Below are 18,197 nucleotides of genomic sequence, written 5' to 3' on the forward strand. Positions count from 1 at the left end.
CGATAGCCAGGCATTTGGCTTGGTGCATATGGCAGCATGCCTGCATGCGCAACCAGCCTTTGTACCATGTCATGGAGCTTATGCGGAGCCTTCGTTGTCTAAGCTAGGTTGACTCCAACTGCCCCAGAGGAAGGAAAAAATCATAGACGTCTCTGGATGTGCCTCTTGCACTGCACAACTGTGCGTCTAACCTTGGGAGTCTAACTTCAGTGGGTGACTGGACCCCAGTAACAAAGTTGTTCAGAAAGCTTTGTCTTAACCCTTTAGTTTGAGGGTGCAGGCTCTGAGCAGCTTCTGCAATGAGAGCAGAATATAGGCTCCTTCAGCAATGTAGGCATCCACTAAGCTTAGCCCCAGGGAAATCCCCATCAGGTTTTGCCAAGCAGCTCTATGGTGCCCACAAATTAGCTGTATCTGAATCTCTCTAGCTCAAAAAAATTGACCTTGCCATGGCTTTACTGATCTCCCCAAACCACGTGGGCATTGTAACATCTCAGCTCTCGCGTGTTTTCTTCCACACGCATCCCACGTGGCATGGGACCTTGGGCTTCTTGTGCTGCTACCACTTTGAGTCAGGAAAGAGAGCAGGAGTTGCTGGAGGGGCTCAGGACAGGTGGCTTCTGGCCATCACTTTTCAGGTATATGAAGGTTAAAGACCTGCTGACTAAAGCTTTCCCATGGGAAATGTAAGGTAGGTGAGTCCCCCTTGTGCTCATAGCTCTGTGTCACCCTAGCAGCACTGCTTATTTCTTCTTTCAGGGGATCTCTCATGGGTGAAGATGGCCAGAGAAACACAGGCTGAGCAACAGCAGTGGTAGCAGGAATGTCTGTACGGGTAGGTTTGGTAAGGGAAACTTAGAGAAAGGATCAAAATACGCAAAACTTAGAGGCTCATGGAGAAAGGGGTGCTGGAAGATCTTGTGGCCACAAGTCACTTTAGGTATGTGCCCAAGAAATCTGCTTTTTGCTCTTGTTGTAGTAAGTCAGCAGGTTAACGGCGGAGTAGGAAGCCCTAGGCAGGCCTATCGAGAAACTCAGTGGGCAGTGAGTAACAGAACAGACAAAAGGGCCACTGCTCTCGTGAGAAGTAATTTCCTCTTTATGGCTGGCACTTGTTTAAAAGACAAATCAGGCTGGGGAAGAGTGACTTGTATTTTTCCTGCTGCGTTATCTGAGTTCACTAGCTACAAATTAAGAGACAAGGATAGGAGAGCGTATTGCAGGGAGCCTGCCAGACAGCAGCAGGGGGAAGCACTAAAACTGACAGACAATGAGGCGATTCTGGTTGCACTTTTTGTCATTCCAAGTGCCATCAGTGTACATCTCCACACATTCCTCTTTCCCTTTGCCAGAAGGTTCGTTTAAATGCCAGTTAGCATAGCTCAGTTGTGTGCCATCCAGGAACTGGAAATTGCTTGGAATTAGCGATTCCTTTATCCCCAGGTAGGCGTAGGTATTAAAATTTTTCACAAAGTACAGAATGGCATCGTTCTCGCCTGGGTTCCTTGGAGTGGCAATAGACCCTCCAACCTCTCTGCATTTTTTCAGTGTAGTTTGGAAATCAGCTTTTTCCCCATTGGTAGCAAATATTTTTCCTCCAGATGCAGTTATCTTCTTTTCCAAGGAGAGGACTGCAAGATGAGGTGAAAGCTGTTAAACTTCTATGCATTGTTTTGCGGTCACTTTGCTGCCAACTGTAATTCCCGCTATTTTCCTCCATAACTTTAGACTAAATCCAGGAAAAGGTAAAGGAAGGGAAAACTTGAAATCAAAGATAAAAAAAGAAAAGAAGAAAGCCAGCCCCCAAAAGCAAGAAGAAATCTGAAAAGGTGAGGAGAGGGGGGAAAAAGGAAGAAACACATAAATATACAGACAATGAAATAGGAGAAGCACAAAAGAAGTTGGAGAAGGGAGGGAAGGAAATAAGGAATTCTACATTTGGAAAAAGTATATTTTTTTGAGTCTCTGTACTCTGTGTAAGCTCTCTGAGACGGTTTGCAGTATACAAGGGTGTATGTCAGTCCTTAAGTGAGTAGGATCTTAGCTGTGATCTGGTTGTGACTGTTTTGGTATGGTTTTAGTGTTCCGCTTATTTGTCTGTTAGGAGCATGAGGTGCCCATGGAGCACTTCTGCATAAGCAGGGATTTTAATCTGATATATTTCTGACTTGCTTGCACCCATATTTCAGAGCTATTACCTAGGTGTCTCCCACTAGTTATGAAAAACTAATCCTCCCTTCCCCCCCATTTGAGAATTATCACTCTCCTATCTACCAGCGAACAAAAGACAAACGGAACGCAATAAAAGCGCAGAAAAGTCTGCTTTTTTCCGAAGAAGCCATTTTGTTGCTCATCTTGTTTATGCTCACTAATCCAGCAGAAAGTAAAGGCAGATAAATTACCTCCTGCAAGTCTGGAAATCTGATGTTCTAATTGACGGATCATGTCTCCCACTTCACTATCAACCAGCGGTAGGAAACCTGTGAAGAAAACCAGCTATTATGCACTTTGTGTTACAGTTTGAATCTTGGCTTTCGAGATAAAGCAGAGGTAGTCACACGAAATTAATATAAGCTTTTAAAATGTTTGTTTGACCTGTTTTAGTTTACTGCTGTGTTTTAAACAGGGGATCTTTTCAGACATTGATCTTTGTAAGGATAGGGAATACATTCCCGGAAACTACCTGCAGAGCAGTGATGTTTATGCAAAACTCAAACTGGCAAACTGAGTTAGTCTTTGCTCTCTAAGTGATTAGGCCAGTCCAGGCAAAACACTGGCACTTGTGCAGTAGGTTGAGTTGATTTTTAACTGTGTCTAGGGACTGTTGACAGAATCCTTCAGGCTGTTCAAGCACTTGCTTGCAGCTCCAACCTAACACCTAGCAACGAGTTTCTTGTGCCCTGTGTTATGGAAAATGATATCCTTTTCTCTGTGAATTGAACCATTGTGTCATTAAGTAGGAGAGATTTAAGCGTCTTACTTGATACAAGGAATTAATAAAGATCTGTTTATTTTCTATCAAGTAGGACCCACATCAGATTATACAGCATAGCATTGAGTTTACAAAGCATAGCAATGGAACGCGACAGTACATCTAGATAAAAATGGAGATGGTAACTGCATGTACCTGGTATAAAGCCTTCATCGTATTCAGGCAAGCGCACAAAACCGGGCAGTGGAGGAATTCCTGCTGGTTTACCTTGAGCACAGCACAGGAGCAGGAAAAAAGCTACTCCAAAGATTTTGTGGAACAACTGTGGAGACAGCATTATTTAAAGCCAAATGTAAAACAGGCTGTTTTACTCTCCGGTGTAGAGTCCTGCGTTTAAAAAAAAGAAATGCAAGGTTTCAGAATTTTGCTGTCTGGGTTTGAAGTTTTAATGTACCTTAAGCTTCGCCCTCAGTGATGTGAATGTCATTGATGTAGTTGCGAAGTTAGGTTATTACAAATAATTAAAATCTTTTTCCAAAAGACTCAGTCTGTTAGTCTACTTAAGAGTTCAAGCTACAGAGCAAAAAACCAAAGCATGCCCTTCAAAGCTTTTTTTTTTGTACAGCAGATATACCATTTTTCCCATGCAAAAAGCTATCCTTTCAGTCTTAATTATACAGGGGAGCAATAGACGTGTCTGCTTTAGTAAGAGAAAGTCAGGTTAAGATAAACTGGAACATGCTGTCTTTATCAGTTGGTTGAGTGAAACAATTGTTAATGCTTATTCTTCCATTATGGCATCCTTCTTTTAAAGTACCTTCACCTGAGGTCATAATCCTCTGTAAAAGTAGGTGAAAGTTTTAATAAAATTGTTGAGACACAAAGAAAAATCTAAAATGAAAGGTTTGTGATACAGTTTAAGAGGATTCAACATAATTTAAATGGAAATCTATTTAAAGATGTTCAACTTACCTAGCAGCTCCAATATGAAATGAGAGACTCTTTAAATGGTCTAATTTATAGGACATGTAACTTGAGATTTGTCTTGTTACCTACAGGAAATACAAAGAGCATGTAATATGATGTGCATTTGCATATGAATAGAAATTTAATGAACTTTAACTGGAATGATAGGGGGTTTGTTTTCTTTAAGAGGTAAACACACTTAAAATGGGAGGAAAATATTTGAGAGTGCTTTCTTGATTTGTAGAAACACTTTCACACATTTCAAAAAAAACAAAACCACAACCCTGGAGCAGAACAAAGCAATTTCTCAATACATACTTGAAATACCTAACATTTCCACAGAACAGCTGTGTAAATGTTAAATTGTAAATGTCACTGAAGATAAGCCAAAACAAGGAGTTCACCTGAAATACAATATGCAGTAGGAATACCACCATCACTTTCATTACAGACTGAGGCCATATCGGTGATAATTACTGATGTTTTGTAGCTAAACAGAATCTCATGATCATAGCAGCAAAGCCGAAAGACAATGGTACATCTGCAGCATGTGCAGGGGCAACAGCCACAGAAGCACATACTTAGATAACCTACAGAATACTCCAGGGGAAGCTTAGATATCATAAATAACAGTTTTACAGTACTAAGTACACTTTTATCCAACAGAACAATGACCTTTCAGTGAAGGAAAAAGCTGCTCTAAAGCAGTCCTGTAAGTAGAGAGGCCTCAAGATGTGGAGCATTGCTGAAATGGAAATGCATTGCCATGCACTGCTAAGTTATTCTCAGCTGAGAGTTGTTTCTACCTAATGGAGACTTTTAGGAAAGGAGTTTCAGGCTGTGCTCCAGTTCAAACAAATAGATCCTCGTCCTTGTGGGGTCAGGCCAGCATCCTGATGTTGCAGCAAGGCTAACAGCCGAGTCAGCTGAGGAATTAGGTGCTTTGAGATTAGATGGGGAATGTGAGCAAGATCCATATTAGTCTAAGATGCTACTGGATCTAAGCAAGCCTGGATCACCTCCACAGGCACTCTGCACCTGTACCTTCATACTGACCTCAGTAACTGATGTAGAGTCCTTTGTCATTGGTGTAGTGCCCACAGAGGCCTGATTAATTCCTGCAGCATTGTTTATTGAGTGCCCTGGAAAAGGCACCAGTCCTGTGAAAAATAAATAAGCGGTACCCAGTTGTATGTACCTTGACAGAAGAGGGCCGATTTAAATTTGCATGAGGAACCTTTGTTTAATGTTTCTTGTTAAATTTCAAGTTTCTTAGCTTTTGAGCGTTTGACTTAATGCTTTTAACGTTCTTTTGGCTGAGGTTTTCTGATTGTTTTATGAAAAAAACCAAAAACAGAATATGAGACAAGCCATTACCTGGGGCCAGATGAGCCCTAGAAAAGGTCACTGGCAGAACCTTGGGCCTTTGCATCCGTGGTAAGAACAACCTTAGCGCTTCAACTGCATCTGGAAGAAACCGCAGGTTAGGCGAGTGTGAGAAGAGGATGAGGCTTGGCCTCCATTAGTGGGTTTCACACGCTGACTGATGGCCTGGGAAACCTGGAGGGAGACAGAAGCTTTCTTGTGTGATAGACCCCTGAGAAGAATGGATGGAGATTTGATAAATTCTAAACTTTTCTTCACTTGATTGTCATCAGCATATTGATAAGATGGAGCAAGCTAAAATAGATATTTAAAAATACTTACATTTCTGCTACGCTGGTTTATGATTGCCTAATAGCATATGCGATATAACTATCATAACTTGTAAACTATTTTCTGATCTTGCTTTGAGCTGCACTTCACAGAAGCTCAGCAAGATTCAAGGACACAGATCTGCTAAAGAACAAACAATTTTTGAGTATCGAGGCAACTTTTCTTCTGTGTTTCCCCATCGATCACTAAGAGGTTTTAGAATTTCAGTGCTAGTGAAGCAAATGAAGGGTATTCTGAGAGTAGGTTCAGTGTTGCACAATGTAGGTAGGTAAATGCAAAACACGCTAAGGACAAAAGTTGGTCAATACTGCTTTCTTAGCTGCTTCAAGAAATACAGACACTAGAGTTGAATTTCAGCTTATGAAAGTGGGTGTGTGTTCCTTCCATGAGCCTGTTTGTTAGCCTTTCCTTTGTATACTTAACCTCCTGAAAGTTGGGGATTTTTTCCTTCATAGTGCTAGTCACACCTCAGATAACCTTGAAAATTCTTTTCTTATTCTCTCAGTTTGTATTTAAATGACTGCAACCCCACTTATATTTTTTTGTTTACGTTGATTTTGTGCTGTTCTGCTGTTGTTTCCATCCTACCTTGCTGCCACCTTGTCCTGTGCTTTCTGCATTTCCTTTTCTCTTCCAAATCACTGTCAGACTGTCCCCAACAGCTCCCTTATGCCTGGGAATATCAGGAAGAGCACAGAGCATGTGGGACCTAGTGTCTCTCCTTCTCAGAGGAGGGCTGAGGCTATTTTTGCTGCGCTTTAAAAACAGGAAGCAAAGAATTCAGCAAGACATGGACACCTGGGATGGCAAACTTCAAGGTGACTTTTTTCTTTGGAGTTATGAGCAGCATTTTAGAGCAGAAAGTCTTAATTCATTTTACCTGTAGACAGTGTGATCAGTGCTCATAAATGCTACTGCCATCTTGCTCCACTGACTTAAGTTACATGTGAAGCATCCAAGTGGAGGTCACTAGGTGTCTCTGATATGTCACTTGGGGCAGCTCAGCTGAAAAACACAGAAAGAAATAAAGAGGGTTTTGTGTTAATAACAAATAGAAAGCAAGACAATATCTCATCTCTTCAATAGTTCTTAGTAGCAACATAGCATTCTAATGCGAGAAAAAAAATACCTCATGAACCAGATGAAACTATTTTTCCATATATTCTGCAGTTGTCCTCCATTATCTGCAGAAGGTTAAATTGTTCGCTACAGTCTTTACTATCATAATCATAGAACCATAGAAAAGTTAAGGTTGGAAGGGACCTCTAAAGGTCATCTAGTCCAACTGCCCCCTGCCCTGGGCAGGGACATCTTCAACTAGATCAGGTTGCTCAGAGCCCCGTCCAGCCTGACCTGGAATGTTTCCAGGGATGGGGCATCCACCACCTCTCGGGGCAACCTGGGCCAGTGCTTCACCACCCTCAGCGTAAAACATTTCTTCCTTAGATCTAGTCTTAATCTACCCCCCTCTAGGTTAAAGCCATTCCCCCTTGTCCTGTTGCAACAGGCCCTGCTAAAAAGTTTGCCGCCATCTTTTTTATAAGCCCCCTTGAAGTACTGATGGGCTGCAATAAGGTCTCCCCGAAGCCTTCTCCTCTCCAGGCTGAACCACCCCAACTCTCTCAGCCTTTCTTCATAGCAGAGGTGTTCCATCCCCCTGATCATTTTCGTGGCCCTCCTCTGGACCCGCTCCAACAGGTCCGTGTCTTTCTTATGCTGAGGGCTCCAGAGCTGGACGCAGTGCTGCAGGTGGGGTCTCACCAGAGCAGAGCAGAGGGGCAGAATCCCCTCCCTCGACCTGCTGGCCACGCTGCTTTGGATGCAGCCCAGGATACGGTTGGCCTTCTGGGCTGCGAGCACACATTGCTGGCTCATGTCCAGCTTTTCATCCACCAGTACCCCCAAGTCCTTCTCGGCAGGGCTGCTCTCAATCAATGCTTCATCCCCCAGCCTGTGTTGAGACCGGGGGTTGCCCCGACCCAGGTGCAGGACCTTGCACTTGGCCTTGTTGAACCTCATGAGGTTCACACGGACCCACTTCTCCAGCTTGTCCAGGTCCCTCTGGATGGCATCCCGTCCCTCTGGTGTGTCGACTGCATCACTCAGCCTCCTCAAGGGTTAAAGTACCCTTGCTGTACAGTTCCTCTTGGCTCCTGAGCCACAAGGGTGGAGATGGGTGAAAGCTTCATTCCAGGTTTCACCTGTCATCGCACTTGGCTTACCACCCTTGAGCCAAATTCTGCCAAACCCTGGTTTCCTAACAGGGACTTCAACTCAAATCCAAGTCCCCTTATCATTTTTAAAGGTGCTACTCTAATTTCCAAGCATCCTGTATTGATTGTGCTTTAAACCCAGGTATGTTTGTATAACTGTAGGTTAATGTGATTTTATAACAGTACATTTCTACTGCAGATAATGAAAATCACTTGCAATCTGACACGCTTTGAGGTCCAAACATGTCTGTTATACCATTACACAATACTCCCAAGAACATTGTTTTCCTCTGGTTCACAAAAGTTGTAATAGGGCCGTTAGTCCTTCTACCACTTTTCAGTGTGGTTTCAAAACCAGCTAACAAATTTCCTGGTGCCAAATATTTCTTCTCCTATTTGCACTTACTGTTCTTCTAAAGAAAAGCTGCAAATAAATGTAAAACATATGATTAATCTTTACCCTACTTAGTAATGCATCACTGCTAGGATATTGCAGCAGCAAGTACTGGTATTTTTCCACCATACATCATCTTTTCTCCAAAAAGAGCAAAGGAATAACATCATTATTCTTTAAATTTGGCTTCAAAATAAAAAAAATAAATAAAGGAGGCACTGGTCACAATTTATACGAGATAAGGTAGCCCTGCTAGTCTGTGTTCCATCCTGCCAGTTACTATGGTCACATAGGGTTGAATTTGAACTCAATTTTCCCAAGAACCATAGGGTTTGGGGTTTTTTTAAATCAATTTTCTACAAAAACCAGAAGGTCACAAAAAAATTGCTTATTTTCTGTAATCTAAGGTCAATTTCTTTACATGTGGTAGGGATTGATGGGGGCAGGGGAGAGGTTTTTGAGTGCTCAAAATTGCTAATAGTATTTCTAAGCTAAAACACCTAATCAAATTATACACTTATAAAAGAGGCTATCGCTCTAGACCAGAAAGAATTCTCTCTGAAATCAATATCCATCATTTTTATGGCCAGACAAAACTCTCACTATTAAATATACTGTAATAACAATTGTATTAAATTTCTCTTATGTGATACGCAATCCATTTGCTTCAGAAGGGACTGAATTTTTGTGACCTTTTAACTTGTACTAAGCTCTTAATTCTCAAAATCTGCTTTTATAGCATTTGAGAAGTGAAAAAGTTATTTTCCAAATTGAAGATTTTACTGTTAGATTGCTTTTTCTGTAGCAAATGATTATTACAAATTAAGAAAAAAAATACTAACCTGGATTTTTCCTGGTCTGGTCATTATGCACCAGGGATTATTTTTGCTCATTGCATTTTTAAGGAAAGATTTTTATCAAAATTACTTATCCTATAATAACAGAACAGAGGAACCATTTATTCTGTTTCTTCTTGCGCCTGACCTCTCTGTCCATTTAAAAAAAAAAATCCATGCAGAATTTGGATCTTTCACAAAAAAAAAAGACTGAAATGCTTATAAGTAAGTGTTTTAAACAGCATTTGAGGGTTTAAATTGATAGGGTTATACACACACAAAAAAAGCCATCTAAAAGAACAAAATAATGATTTCTGGATAGGTTTCTGTTCCTCTGTGGAACTGCAAAGAATAATCAAGTTACATTCTACTGAGTATGTACCTTCACCAGGATTTTAATGACCACATGTGAATCCCGTGAGATACAAACGCATTCCAAGCCTGTCTGTAGAATATTGCTTTTATCAGGGAATTTTATTTCTTCTACACATGATGGTTGCCACTGGACTTTTTTTTTTTCTCTGTAGTTCATCAAAGTTGGGAGATAAAAGTCCATGCAAAAGAATGTGGACACAGTTGTGGGGTTTTTTTTTATAAAGAAGGCAGGAAACTGGCAGATGTCCCCTTGATATCTTCAGGTTTATATGAGAGGCATAGTCAAGACCTTGGACACAGAACAAGGAGGGCTGCTTCAGAATGGTATAAGGGGAAGGCTAGAGCATAGGAAGAGAAGACTCGAGGATGATGTTATATGGAGATATTTTATGAAAATAACTGAGGAGTTTAGTTCAATTACCTGAAATGCTACAGATCTTAGGGTGAACCATAGAAGGGAAAGTGCTGCCTACCAGTTCTGGGAAGGGATCTGAGGAGTTTTTATTTTTAAGCAGTGTGTGTGTGTGTTTGATTTGGGTTTTTTTCCTAATAGTAATGGCTTAAGCAGAAAGAAACTGGACCCTGAGACCTAGCCTAGATGCTTTGCTTACTAATGTAATAAAAATTAGCTTTTGACTGAAAAAATAACATTATTTTTCTCAACTGGATAAAAAGCACCCGAGTGTCTTGAAGTCTAAATCTGTTTAGAGATAGGTGTAATGTAGTGTCAAGCCATTTGTAAGATTTTACACATTAAGGATTTTAACAAGAGTTGTATAGTTATTTTGTAAACACAAATGTGGTGGAAATAAATCGTTGATTAACTAAAGGAATGGGATACTCCAAACCTAGTTGGAGATCTGTGTAAACGAATATGTCAATTTGGTTCAGATAATAAAAGATCATGTTAGTAGAGTGAGTTGTTTTTTTTTTCTCTTTCTCCAACATGATGCCTTCTTATGCCAGGTAATCATCTTGCTCTAGCAAAGAATCTGTACGGTTGAAAGACTCAAAAATTGCTAACAAGGTTTACTCATTAAAATACTAATAATTAAAACGCAAGAGGTAGAGGTATTTTTTAAATAAACCTTCAGCTCTTTCCAGCAGATTTAGTGCAGCTGGTCAGAGCTAAGCCTAGGAAAATTAAAAGGTATTAGTTTAGCCTTATTTTTTCCCAAACTAACCTGAGGGTCAGAATTTTTGTCATGGCATGATCTATTCCCTTCCCATTTGAAATTTTTTTGGCCAAAAAGCTATCGTGGCCATAGGTCTCAAAGGAAGCTATTTTGTAAAGCAGGTTCACGCTTTGAAATCTATCCAACATGGTACTGGGTGCACTTTTCCCATTTCAAAGTCCCTGTCCGCTCTCAGATCAGCTGGGGTGCTGTATACAATGCTGGACACGAATCCTCCGCTGCCAAAAGTGTCCCTTTATCTCCTGCGTCTGAAGATGCTGAAGCTTTCCTACTTGACAGGGCTTGAAATGACCGTGTGAATAGATCCCATCTCTTCCTCAGTGCAGGTTAGGGACGAGGGACACCACCGCCCAGAGTCAAGTCGAGGTTCCTATGGGGTCTCTGCACAGAGCCAAATGGGGAGGAGGAGAAGATGAAGTAAAAGTGTTTATGCCTGTATTTCAACTCCAGTGCTTCCTTTTTTTTTTCCCCTCAGGTGGTGTGAAAATGATAATGGATGAGCCCAGGACTTCCTCGCTGCAAGGTAAGTGTGTGAGAATTTGCTACTCGTGGTACTTTACTGAGGTCCCGTTGCTCACCAGCTACCCAAACGGAGTAGCGGTGGAAATATTTTGTGAAAAGATGCTTCTTGATCCTAGCGGATTTGAGTCATGGTCTGGCTGCGTGGTTGCTTGGCATGACATCAGCAGAGAAATAGCTTGTGTTTGAACTGATTGAACTTCCAATCTCACCTGCTCCCCCAAAATAGTATGTGGTTGTTCAGTGGCTTGGGAGAAGGCATGTGGCCTTCTAACACTGCAATGGTCATAGTTTTATGAGGGAATGTGGTGTTCTGGCAACAAAATGCAATCTTTAGTATTTTATACACATATTTCTATGTCTACGTGGATCTAATGCCGTGTTTATCTTAGTGTTTTATAGAGAGTAGCTTCTGAAACTAAGAAAATTAATTGTAACTGGTACTGTTAATATTTTTAGAAAAGTTAAATATGGATGCTGACTGAATCAGTGCATGCTTCAATGTAACACAACACAAGCCCTATAATTCAAAGAGATGTACAAAACCTGACACCATAATTGCTCCAGTGAAGTCAACCTCTGTGCATCTCTTAAGGCAGAAACTATTAGATACTTGGAAATGCTTCCACTGTGAAGCCACGGGCAATTTTAACTTCAGACTTTTCCAGTATTTGCAGCTTTTCTTCAGAAGAACAATAAGTGCAAATAGGAGAAGAAATATTTGGCACCAGGAAATTTGTTAGCTGGTTTTGAAACCACACTGAAAAGTGGTAGAAGGACTAACGGCCCTTATTACAGCTTGGAATTTTCCTCTAATCTTCACAAAGGCACAGTGCACAGAGACAGTCTGCCGTGAAAAATGACTTCTGAGCTATTCCCAACCCTCCAAAAGAGATAAACACATCAGATTAGGCAGATTTTAATTACGTTAATCACCTACCACATTGGCATTTTCTTAAGGATAAAAAATACTGTAACATGATTAATTTTAGATTTTCTGAGATAGAATCATTGCAGAAGTTGCATAGACCTGAGACACAGGATATTTTGTTGTCTCCATACTCTGAGGTGGCTGAAAGGCCATTCTTTAAAATTCACAGATTGTGAGGCGATACAGGTCGCATTTTTTGTCATTCCAGCTCCCATCAGTGTACATCTCTACACATTTTTCTGTCCCTTTGCCATTAGGCTCATATTGGTGCCACTTGGTATAATTCAGAGGTGCACCATTTATATACTTAAATTGACCTGAATTCTCGCCCTCTTTAATGCCCAAGTAAGCATATCGGTTATACTGTTTCACAATACCCAAAATAGCGTTATTCTCCTCCTCATTCATGGGAGTTGCAAGAGTTCCTCCAGCCTCTTCACAGGATTCTAGTGCAGATGCAAAGTCAACTTCCTTCCCATTGCTGGCAAGTATTTTATCTCCTACTTCTCTTATTTTCCCATTCAAAGCAAGCACTAAAACATGAAAAGAAAAAACCTAGTTAGCTTTTTTACTTTCCTATGGCATAGTGATGAGAAAGCAAAGAAAGAGAAATCAAGAGATGAAGAGAAAATTAAAAGTGGTGAGAGGAACAGAGGAGGGAATAGAGGGCAAGAATGAGAGTAAAAGATGATGAGGAGTAAAGATCTTCAAAATGTTACCAATACACAAGTCGTTCGCTAAATATATCGTTATGCTGCTTGTGACCATCTGTCATTGTCTTCTCCAAGACAAGGATGCCCTGCTAACATTTGCTACGTACTCTATCAGCCCTATCATTATATTGTGTGTACTCTCTGAAGAGGATCAATTTGCTTCAAATTCGAGCAAGTGAAACAGAAATGATAATTTTTGTGAATTCCTTCTCAGTGCAAAACAAGTTACCACCTTTAACAATCTGGTTGCTGATAGATAAAACTGCCAGCAACGTGGTACAAGGCTGAGGCGTTCCCATAAATCCATGTGGAATGTACAACATCAGTTGGAATTTTTTTTTTTAATAAATTAAACTTGAATAAACGCGCATTGGTGTTCCTGAGAGAAATCTGCTTCTCCTGGGAAAATGAGTCCTGATTGCCCGTGCTTTGGATGAGAAAATGGACTTTTGGGATGTAGTACCATTTTTCAAGTGCTATTTCTTTCCTGCAAGTCATGATTCTGGAATTAATTTTGCCTATTGCACTTAAAACTGATTGGGAGCCGAAAAAGTTAAAATGGGAAAAATTACCGCCTTCAAGTCTGGAAAGTCGGTGCTTCAAATTTACTAAAACATTGTGGAGTTCAGCGTCCAGAGAATCAGGTAGATCTACACAGATACAAATGAAAGTTATACAATTAACTTTGTAACTATACAAAACTAGGCCCTGCTGATAGAAACAATTCATTGGATAAACCCAATCGTTTTCCAAAACTAACTAGGACAAAATGTAATTTTTTAACGTCATCTGGCATAAAATAAGTATTTTCCCAGTTTTTTTTTCACACTGTTGTTAACCTATATTACAGCAAACAAACCAACCCCTCCAACCCTCTGAAATGCTGATAATTCCCCTCCGCGCAGAAGAAAATGAATTTTTCTCGGTTGAAGCCTTATGTTTGTCATGTCTGTGAAAGTGGCTTGGCCAAAGAGAATTTGTTTCATTCGAATAATCGTTAGTGAACAGGCACAAGGGAGATTTTGGGGCGGGAACAGTTCCTGCGGCACCATACCATTTTCTTTTTAATCTGCTGGGTGGATGCTTTGTGTTTTTACAGTGGGATCTTATGTTAATGGAAATCATAGACACTGGTATAGGAGGGTTACTGCATAGATTGTGAGAAATACAGTCCACCCAGCACTGCTTGCTAAAGGTGGGAACTCGCTGTAAAGGTAGGTACTTTTCTCATACAAATTTCCATGGGTAACAAAGGTCCTACACGTAGGATAAAGTTACTAGCGTGCTCCCACGATCGTGTTCCCATTGTTGACAACTAAACCAAATGGCAATGTAGAAGCACAAAATATTGCTGCATCTCCCTCTCTCCGAAGTGCAACTCTTGCTGCACTTCACAGTCAGTAAAAAACCAACATATTTGACCCAATAAAGAGAGAGTCCATTTGACTGACAGACCATTACATGGACATCAGCCTCTTTCTCCTTTCTCACCTTGCGGCCAAGGAAGATCATCTCTTCCACGAGGCCACATCAAGCTTCCAGAGGGTCCCATGAGACCTGGAAAAGAGAAGCATAATTTTCTTTCCAATTGATGCATATTCTGGGGACTTCAGGATGAAATAGAACTTAATCCCAAACTGAAATGTGTTGCACGTATGAATAATTTTGATAGTGCTTTAGCCTTGGTAATGGCCCTGGAGAAAGCATTTCTACATAGAAAGAAAATTACACAGTGCAAAGTGTGTTCCTTACCAGGCTACTTTTGCACATACTATCTTTGAATACTAGAGAAACATGCCAGAGGCCTTTTAATTACACTTGTAAATACTGGAATAACATTTCTTTTTTTTTTTTTAAGTATGAAGAAAAAAGCTTCTGCTGTGAAAGCAGCAATTCCCTTTGGAAAGTCAACAGAAAAGCACTACAAAGATATGTATCTTTATATATCTTATAAGTTTTAAGTATTGATAACTTGTTCATTTCCCCTCTTCTCCCAGAAGAGAGAGGAAGCCTATGTTTTAGAAAAAAAATATTAAACGGACCATTTCCTCCATTCAGTTTTCCCTCTTCTGCTTAACGCAGCTGCTTCCTTGAGGGCACATCTCCTTCTGTGTTAACCGTGTTTATTCATGCAGCGTTCATGACAAGGATTTGTTGCAAAAAGAAGTTTACTTACGTGGTAGACGTGGCTGTCCTTTCAGACCATCTTTTCCAGGCAGTCCAGGGACACTGGGTAGCTCAGGAATTCCTGGGCATTTACACAGTGCATGGCAAGTCACTAGCAAAGCAGCTACTGCTGTGAGCATGTAGGATGAGTGAGACAACATGATTGCTCAGGCCAGCTGTAAGAAAACCCACAGGTTTGTCAGGCAATGATTCTGTAAGAAATTGTAGGCATTGGCTTATAGAATTGAACACCTCTTTTTTTTTTCCTTCTGTTCATCCCTTCTTGAATTTACATTCTTTCCTTGTTTGAATAAAGTCTATAGTTTAGGTATAAGAGATCTCCCAGATTTACTTTGCTACCATGGCATAGCTTATACACAAAACTGTTTCTAGACTGATACAGATTGGTGTGCTCATTACAGAATGACAGCTACACATTTGGGAGTAGTGAAGACAAATCATCCTTTCTGCTGTCACTGACTAGTTGTTGGATTAATCCTTGAGAAATGATGGGCTCAGAGGTAACAACCGATCACCCTTAAGCCATTGGTTGCCTGTAAGGGCTATAATCACTCAATGAAACATGGATGCATGTGCTGCCAACCTGAAAGGTACAATCTGTTACAGCGGCGGTTGTGAGGGTTTGGAGCTAGTTAGCAATCTCTTTAAGCACAGTACTATTTAAGCACATTTATTTGAAATAAGCAGACTGGTATTTTATAGCTCAATTGACATTCCTATCTTGTTTTGAACAAAATTCCACAAGCTTGAAAATGTCAGAGTTAGTCTTGTAGAAAGTGCATTTTTGCTGGTTGGCAATAGGCCTATTCATCTTATTTTATCCTTTCAGATATAACATTAAGTAGGGTTATAATCTCAGTGCCGAGATATGACCAAAAAGCACTCTGAAACTATAGATCATGGGTTTATGACGCAGCTAGTGGGTGTGCAGCATTGGCAACGCTGTGCGGTTATAAAACCTGAACTGATGGACTGTAGGATGCTGTGGCATGGAGATATCCCGTTATTGGCATCAGTCAGTTAAAATAATAAGAAAGCTAAAGAAAGGTTCAAGGTTCGAGATGCCAGAAGGGGTATCTCTTGCTAATGAGATGACCCCGGTGGGTTGACTCTCATACGAAGGGTATCACTTAATACCCATGACTTAACTTTTCTTTTGGCACAAATTAGAGAGGATCATGTATTACACTCTCTTAAAAACTTCCATCCTTAAAAAACCCTCAGAATTGACAAGATCATTTTAATTGACACGCAATATGTTCTAAATCCAGCTCTGCTTACAGTTGAGAATAAAATCTTGGTTGGCTTGAATGCTGCGAGATTATTAACACCTGGGTTCATCAGGGGTTAAAACAAGGAATTTGTTTCAAAGCATACATGCCAAGCAGAATCAAAATATCAGTTTATTATTACCATTTATTAAAACGGGTACGCTAAAACCGGACTGAGCTTTTAAAAAAAGGAAGTATTGTTTGCATCTTCCAGACTGACTCTATCGTAGAAGGCTTTTGACGTTATTCTAAATCTGCATCAATACCAACTATTTTTAAGGGCAAAGCTCCCTTGTTTTTCTAGAGGAATGTCTCATCAAAATCAGTTCAGTGGGACATACCCTGGAACATAAGAACATTCAATTATATCATACATTTCAGTGTTTCGCTGCATATAGAGTCTGTTTAAGTAATAGCAGCGTCTATTCCTCATGGTCAAGAACTTCCACTTGTTTTAACGAGTGCAAATTTCAAATCCACCTGAGAACACACGTGCTGTATTAAAAGTGCTGTTGAGTTTGGTGTGTTGAATATGAAGTGTCCCAAGCTGTTTACCCTTCGCTATATTGAAGGCTAGCAGACACCTCTGACAACGCTGGCCAATGACTCAGAGCGCGCGTTATTAAAGTCTCTAACAGAAACCTACCTTAGGTGGCTAGGAATACTTACGTCCCCGAGATAAGGAAATGCAATTACAACAGGTACTCTTCGTCTGGTGCTGATCATTCAGGGAGTTGCATTTGAATGGACTACTGCATCCAGCTCATAATTGGATTATGATGCAGAGTCAGAGTCCTGATCAGTTATATAGCAAAATGGAAAAAAGAGCTCTTCAGTTTTAATCCAGTTTTAATGACCTTCATCAGTCATTACTATCTAGTGTCCTTCAGGCATCTCCTCATCTACTAAAATTGCTAATACAAGCAAAGTAAAAAAATACTAATAAGGGAAAATTTAATTTTAAAATGTAAATACGACCACGGAAATGAAAAGGAACAGGTCTGCCTTCTAGCTGAAGTTCCTTGTGATTTATTAAAAGGAAATTCAACTTACCCTTCTGCTTCAAAGTGAAATGAAAGAGCAGTTCACACAAGTCCCCTTTATATAGAGTCGTGTTTGTTAAATGACACCGCTGAAGTGGAGACTGGATAATGAGGGCACGAATGAGCCTTTTCAGTTTTGCTTACACACTCGTTACGCAAATGCTGAGAACAATTTTAAGGATTGAGAAATTTCTTTTTCTTTCATAAGAACAGAAAGCCAAAGTTGGAGAAAAAACAATCTAGAACTAAGAGATAACTCCAGATTTGTAGACACGTACGAAATGTATAAATATTTCAAGAAACTTTCTGTGATTCTGATACTGTAACATTTTTTTTGTTTAAAAAAGCAAAAAATGGCATATGACCACCAGTGGCTTTTGTAGAAGGAAAGGTGCTCTTGTTAATTAGGGAAGCACGTTACCTTCCAGGTAGAGTCTGACCTGATAATCAGAATTCTAAACTTTGCTTCCCGTCTCCGTATCTGATGTACTTACCTTACCTTAATATCATTTTCTAGTTGTGTGTATGCTCAATGTTTCTGTGAGCATCTGGTCTCTTTTGCATGTCGAGTACAGCTGACCCTCACTTGGTCAAAGACGGATCCTGGAAAAATCTGTATACATGCACAAAATCCTCAAATGGGCAATGTTTTCAAGTAAAAAAAACCGCAGGCCTTGGTCCTCTGGTTTCCCAGCAATAAAGATCGGGATCTCGTGAATAACTTCCTCCTGGTTCTGATGCCTTCCGCTGTAAGGACACGTATGTTAGATCCTAGCTGAGGTTTGTTTTATGAACCCCAGCAAGCCAACACACCAGTCCCTCACCTGTAAGACACAAATACCTCCGCTTCACAGCTTCTCTCTGCTTTGCCAATTTACACTGTGGTGTCCTAAGGGTAGAACAGT

General features: G+C 40.4%; 2 protein-coding genes across 4 annotated transcripts; both read right to left on the reverse strand.

Annotated features, from left to right (window-relative positions):
• Positions 1-747: 747 nt before the first annotated feature.
• LOC143160575 (pulmonary surfactant-associated protein A-like) lies at positions 748-6,595 on the reverse strand. Of its 2 annotated transcripts, XM_076338366.1 has the most exons (7): positions 6,495-6,595; positions 5,276-5,365; positions 4,955-5,058; positions 3,905-3,984; positions 3,128-3,319; positions 2,403-2,480; positions 748-1,631 (listed from the first exon to the last, which is right to left on the reverse strand). In XM_076338366.1, exons 5-7 carry the CDS (start codon positions 3,267-3,269, stop codon positions 1,255-1,257), a joined length of 597 nt encoding a protein of 198 aa, XP_076194481.1. In that variant the 5' UTR covers positions 3,270-3,319; positions 3,905-3,984; positions 4,955-5,058; positions 5,276-5,365; positions 6,495-6,595; the 3' UTR covers positions 748-1,254. The 2 variants fall into 2 exon arrangements, with proteins under 2 accessions (XP_076194481.1, XP_076194482.1); XM_076338367.1 differs by lacking the exon at positions 4,955-5,058.
• Positions 6,596-12,050: 5,455 nt separating this feature from the next.
• LOC143160576 (pulmonary surfactant-associated protein A-like) lies at positions 12,051-17,237 on the reverse strand. Of its 2 annotated transcripts, none has more exons than XM_076338369.1 (5): positions 16,919-17,237; positions 14,968-15,133; positions 14,283-14,348; positions 13,364-13,441; positions 12,051-12,611 (listed from the first exon to the last, which is right to left on the reverse strand). In XM_076338369.1, the coding sequence occupies exons 2-5, from the start codon at positions 15,116-15,118 to the stop codon at positions 12,235-12,237; spliced, it is 672 nt and encodes a 223-aa protein (XP_076194484.1). In that variant the 5' UTR covers positions 15,119-15,133; positions 16,919-17,237; the 3' UTR covers positions 12,051-12,234. The 2 variants fall into 2 exon arrangements, with proteins under 2 accessions (XP_076194484.1, XP_076194483.1); XM_076338368.1 differs by having other exon boundaries at positions 16,896-17,237.
• Positions 17,238-18,197: the final 960 nt, after the last annotated feature.

The sequence above is a fragment of the Aptenodytes patagonicus genome, chromosome 5 (genome assembly GCF_965638725.1).
Source record: "Aptenodytes patagonicus chromosome 5, bAptPat1.pri.cur, whole genome shotgun sequence".
NCBI lineage: Eukaryota > Metazoa > Chordata > Aves > Sphenisciformes > Spheniscidae > Aptenodytes > Aptenodytes patagonicus.

Excerpts from the sequence above, each read along its gene's own strand:
- LOC143160575 (XM_076338367.1), bottom strand. The coding sequence starts at position 3,269 with ATGCTGTCTCCACAGTTGTTCCACAAAATCTTTGGAGTAGCTTTTTTC. Across the intron at positions 2,481-3,127 it reads CGATGAAGGCTTTATACCAG|GTTTCCTACCGCTGGTTGAT; the intron begins GTACATGCAGTT and ends TTTTCTTCACAG. Across the intron at positions 1,632-2,402 it reads GATTTCCAGACTTGCAGGAG|TCCTCTCCTTGGAAAAGAAG; the intron begins GTAATTTATCTG and ends CTCATCTTGCAG.
- LOC143160576 (XM_076338369.1), bottom strand. The coding sequence starts at position 15,118 with ATGTTGTCTCACTCATCCTACATGCTCACAGCAGTAGCTGCTTTGCTA. Across the intron at positions 14,349-14,967 it reads AGGACAGCCACGTCTACCAC|GTCTCATGGGACCCTCTGGA; the intron begins GTAAGTAAACTT and ends TCTCTTTTCCAG. Across the intron at positions 12,612-13,363 it reads ACTTTCCAGACTTGAAGGCG|TGCTTGCTTTGAATGGGAAA; the intron begins GTAATTTTTCCC and ends TTCATGTTTTAG.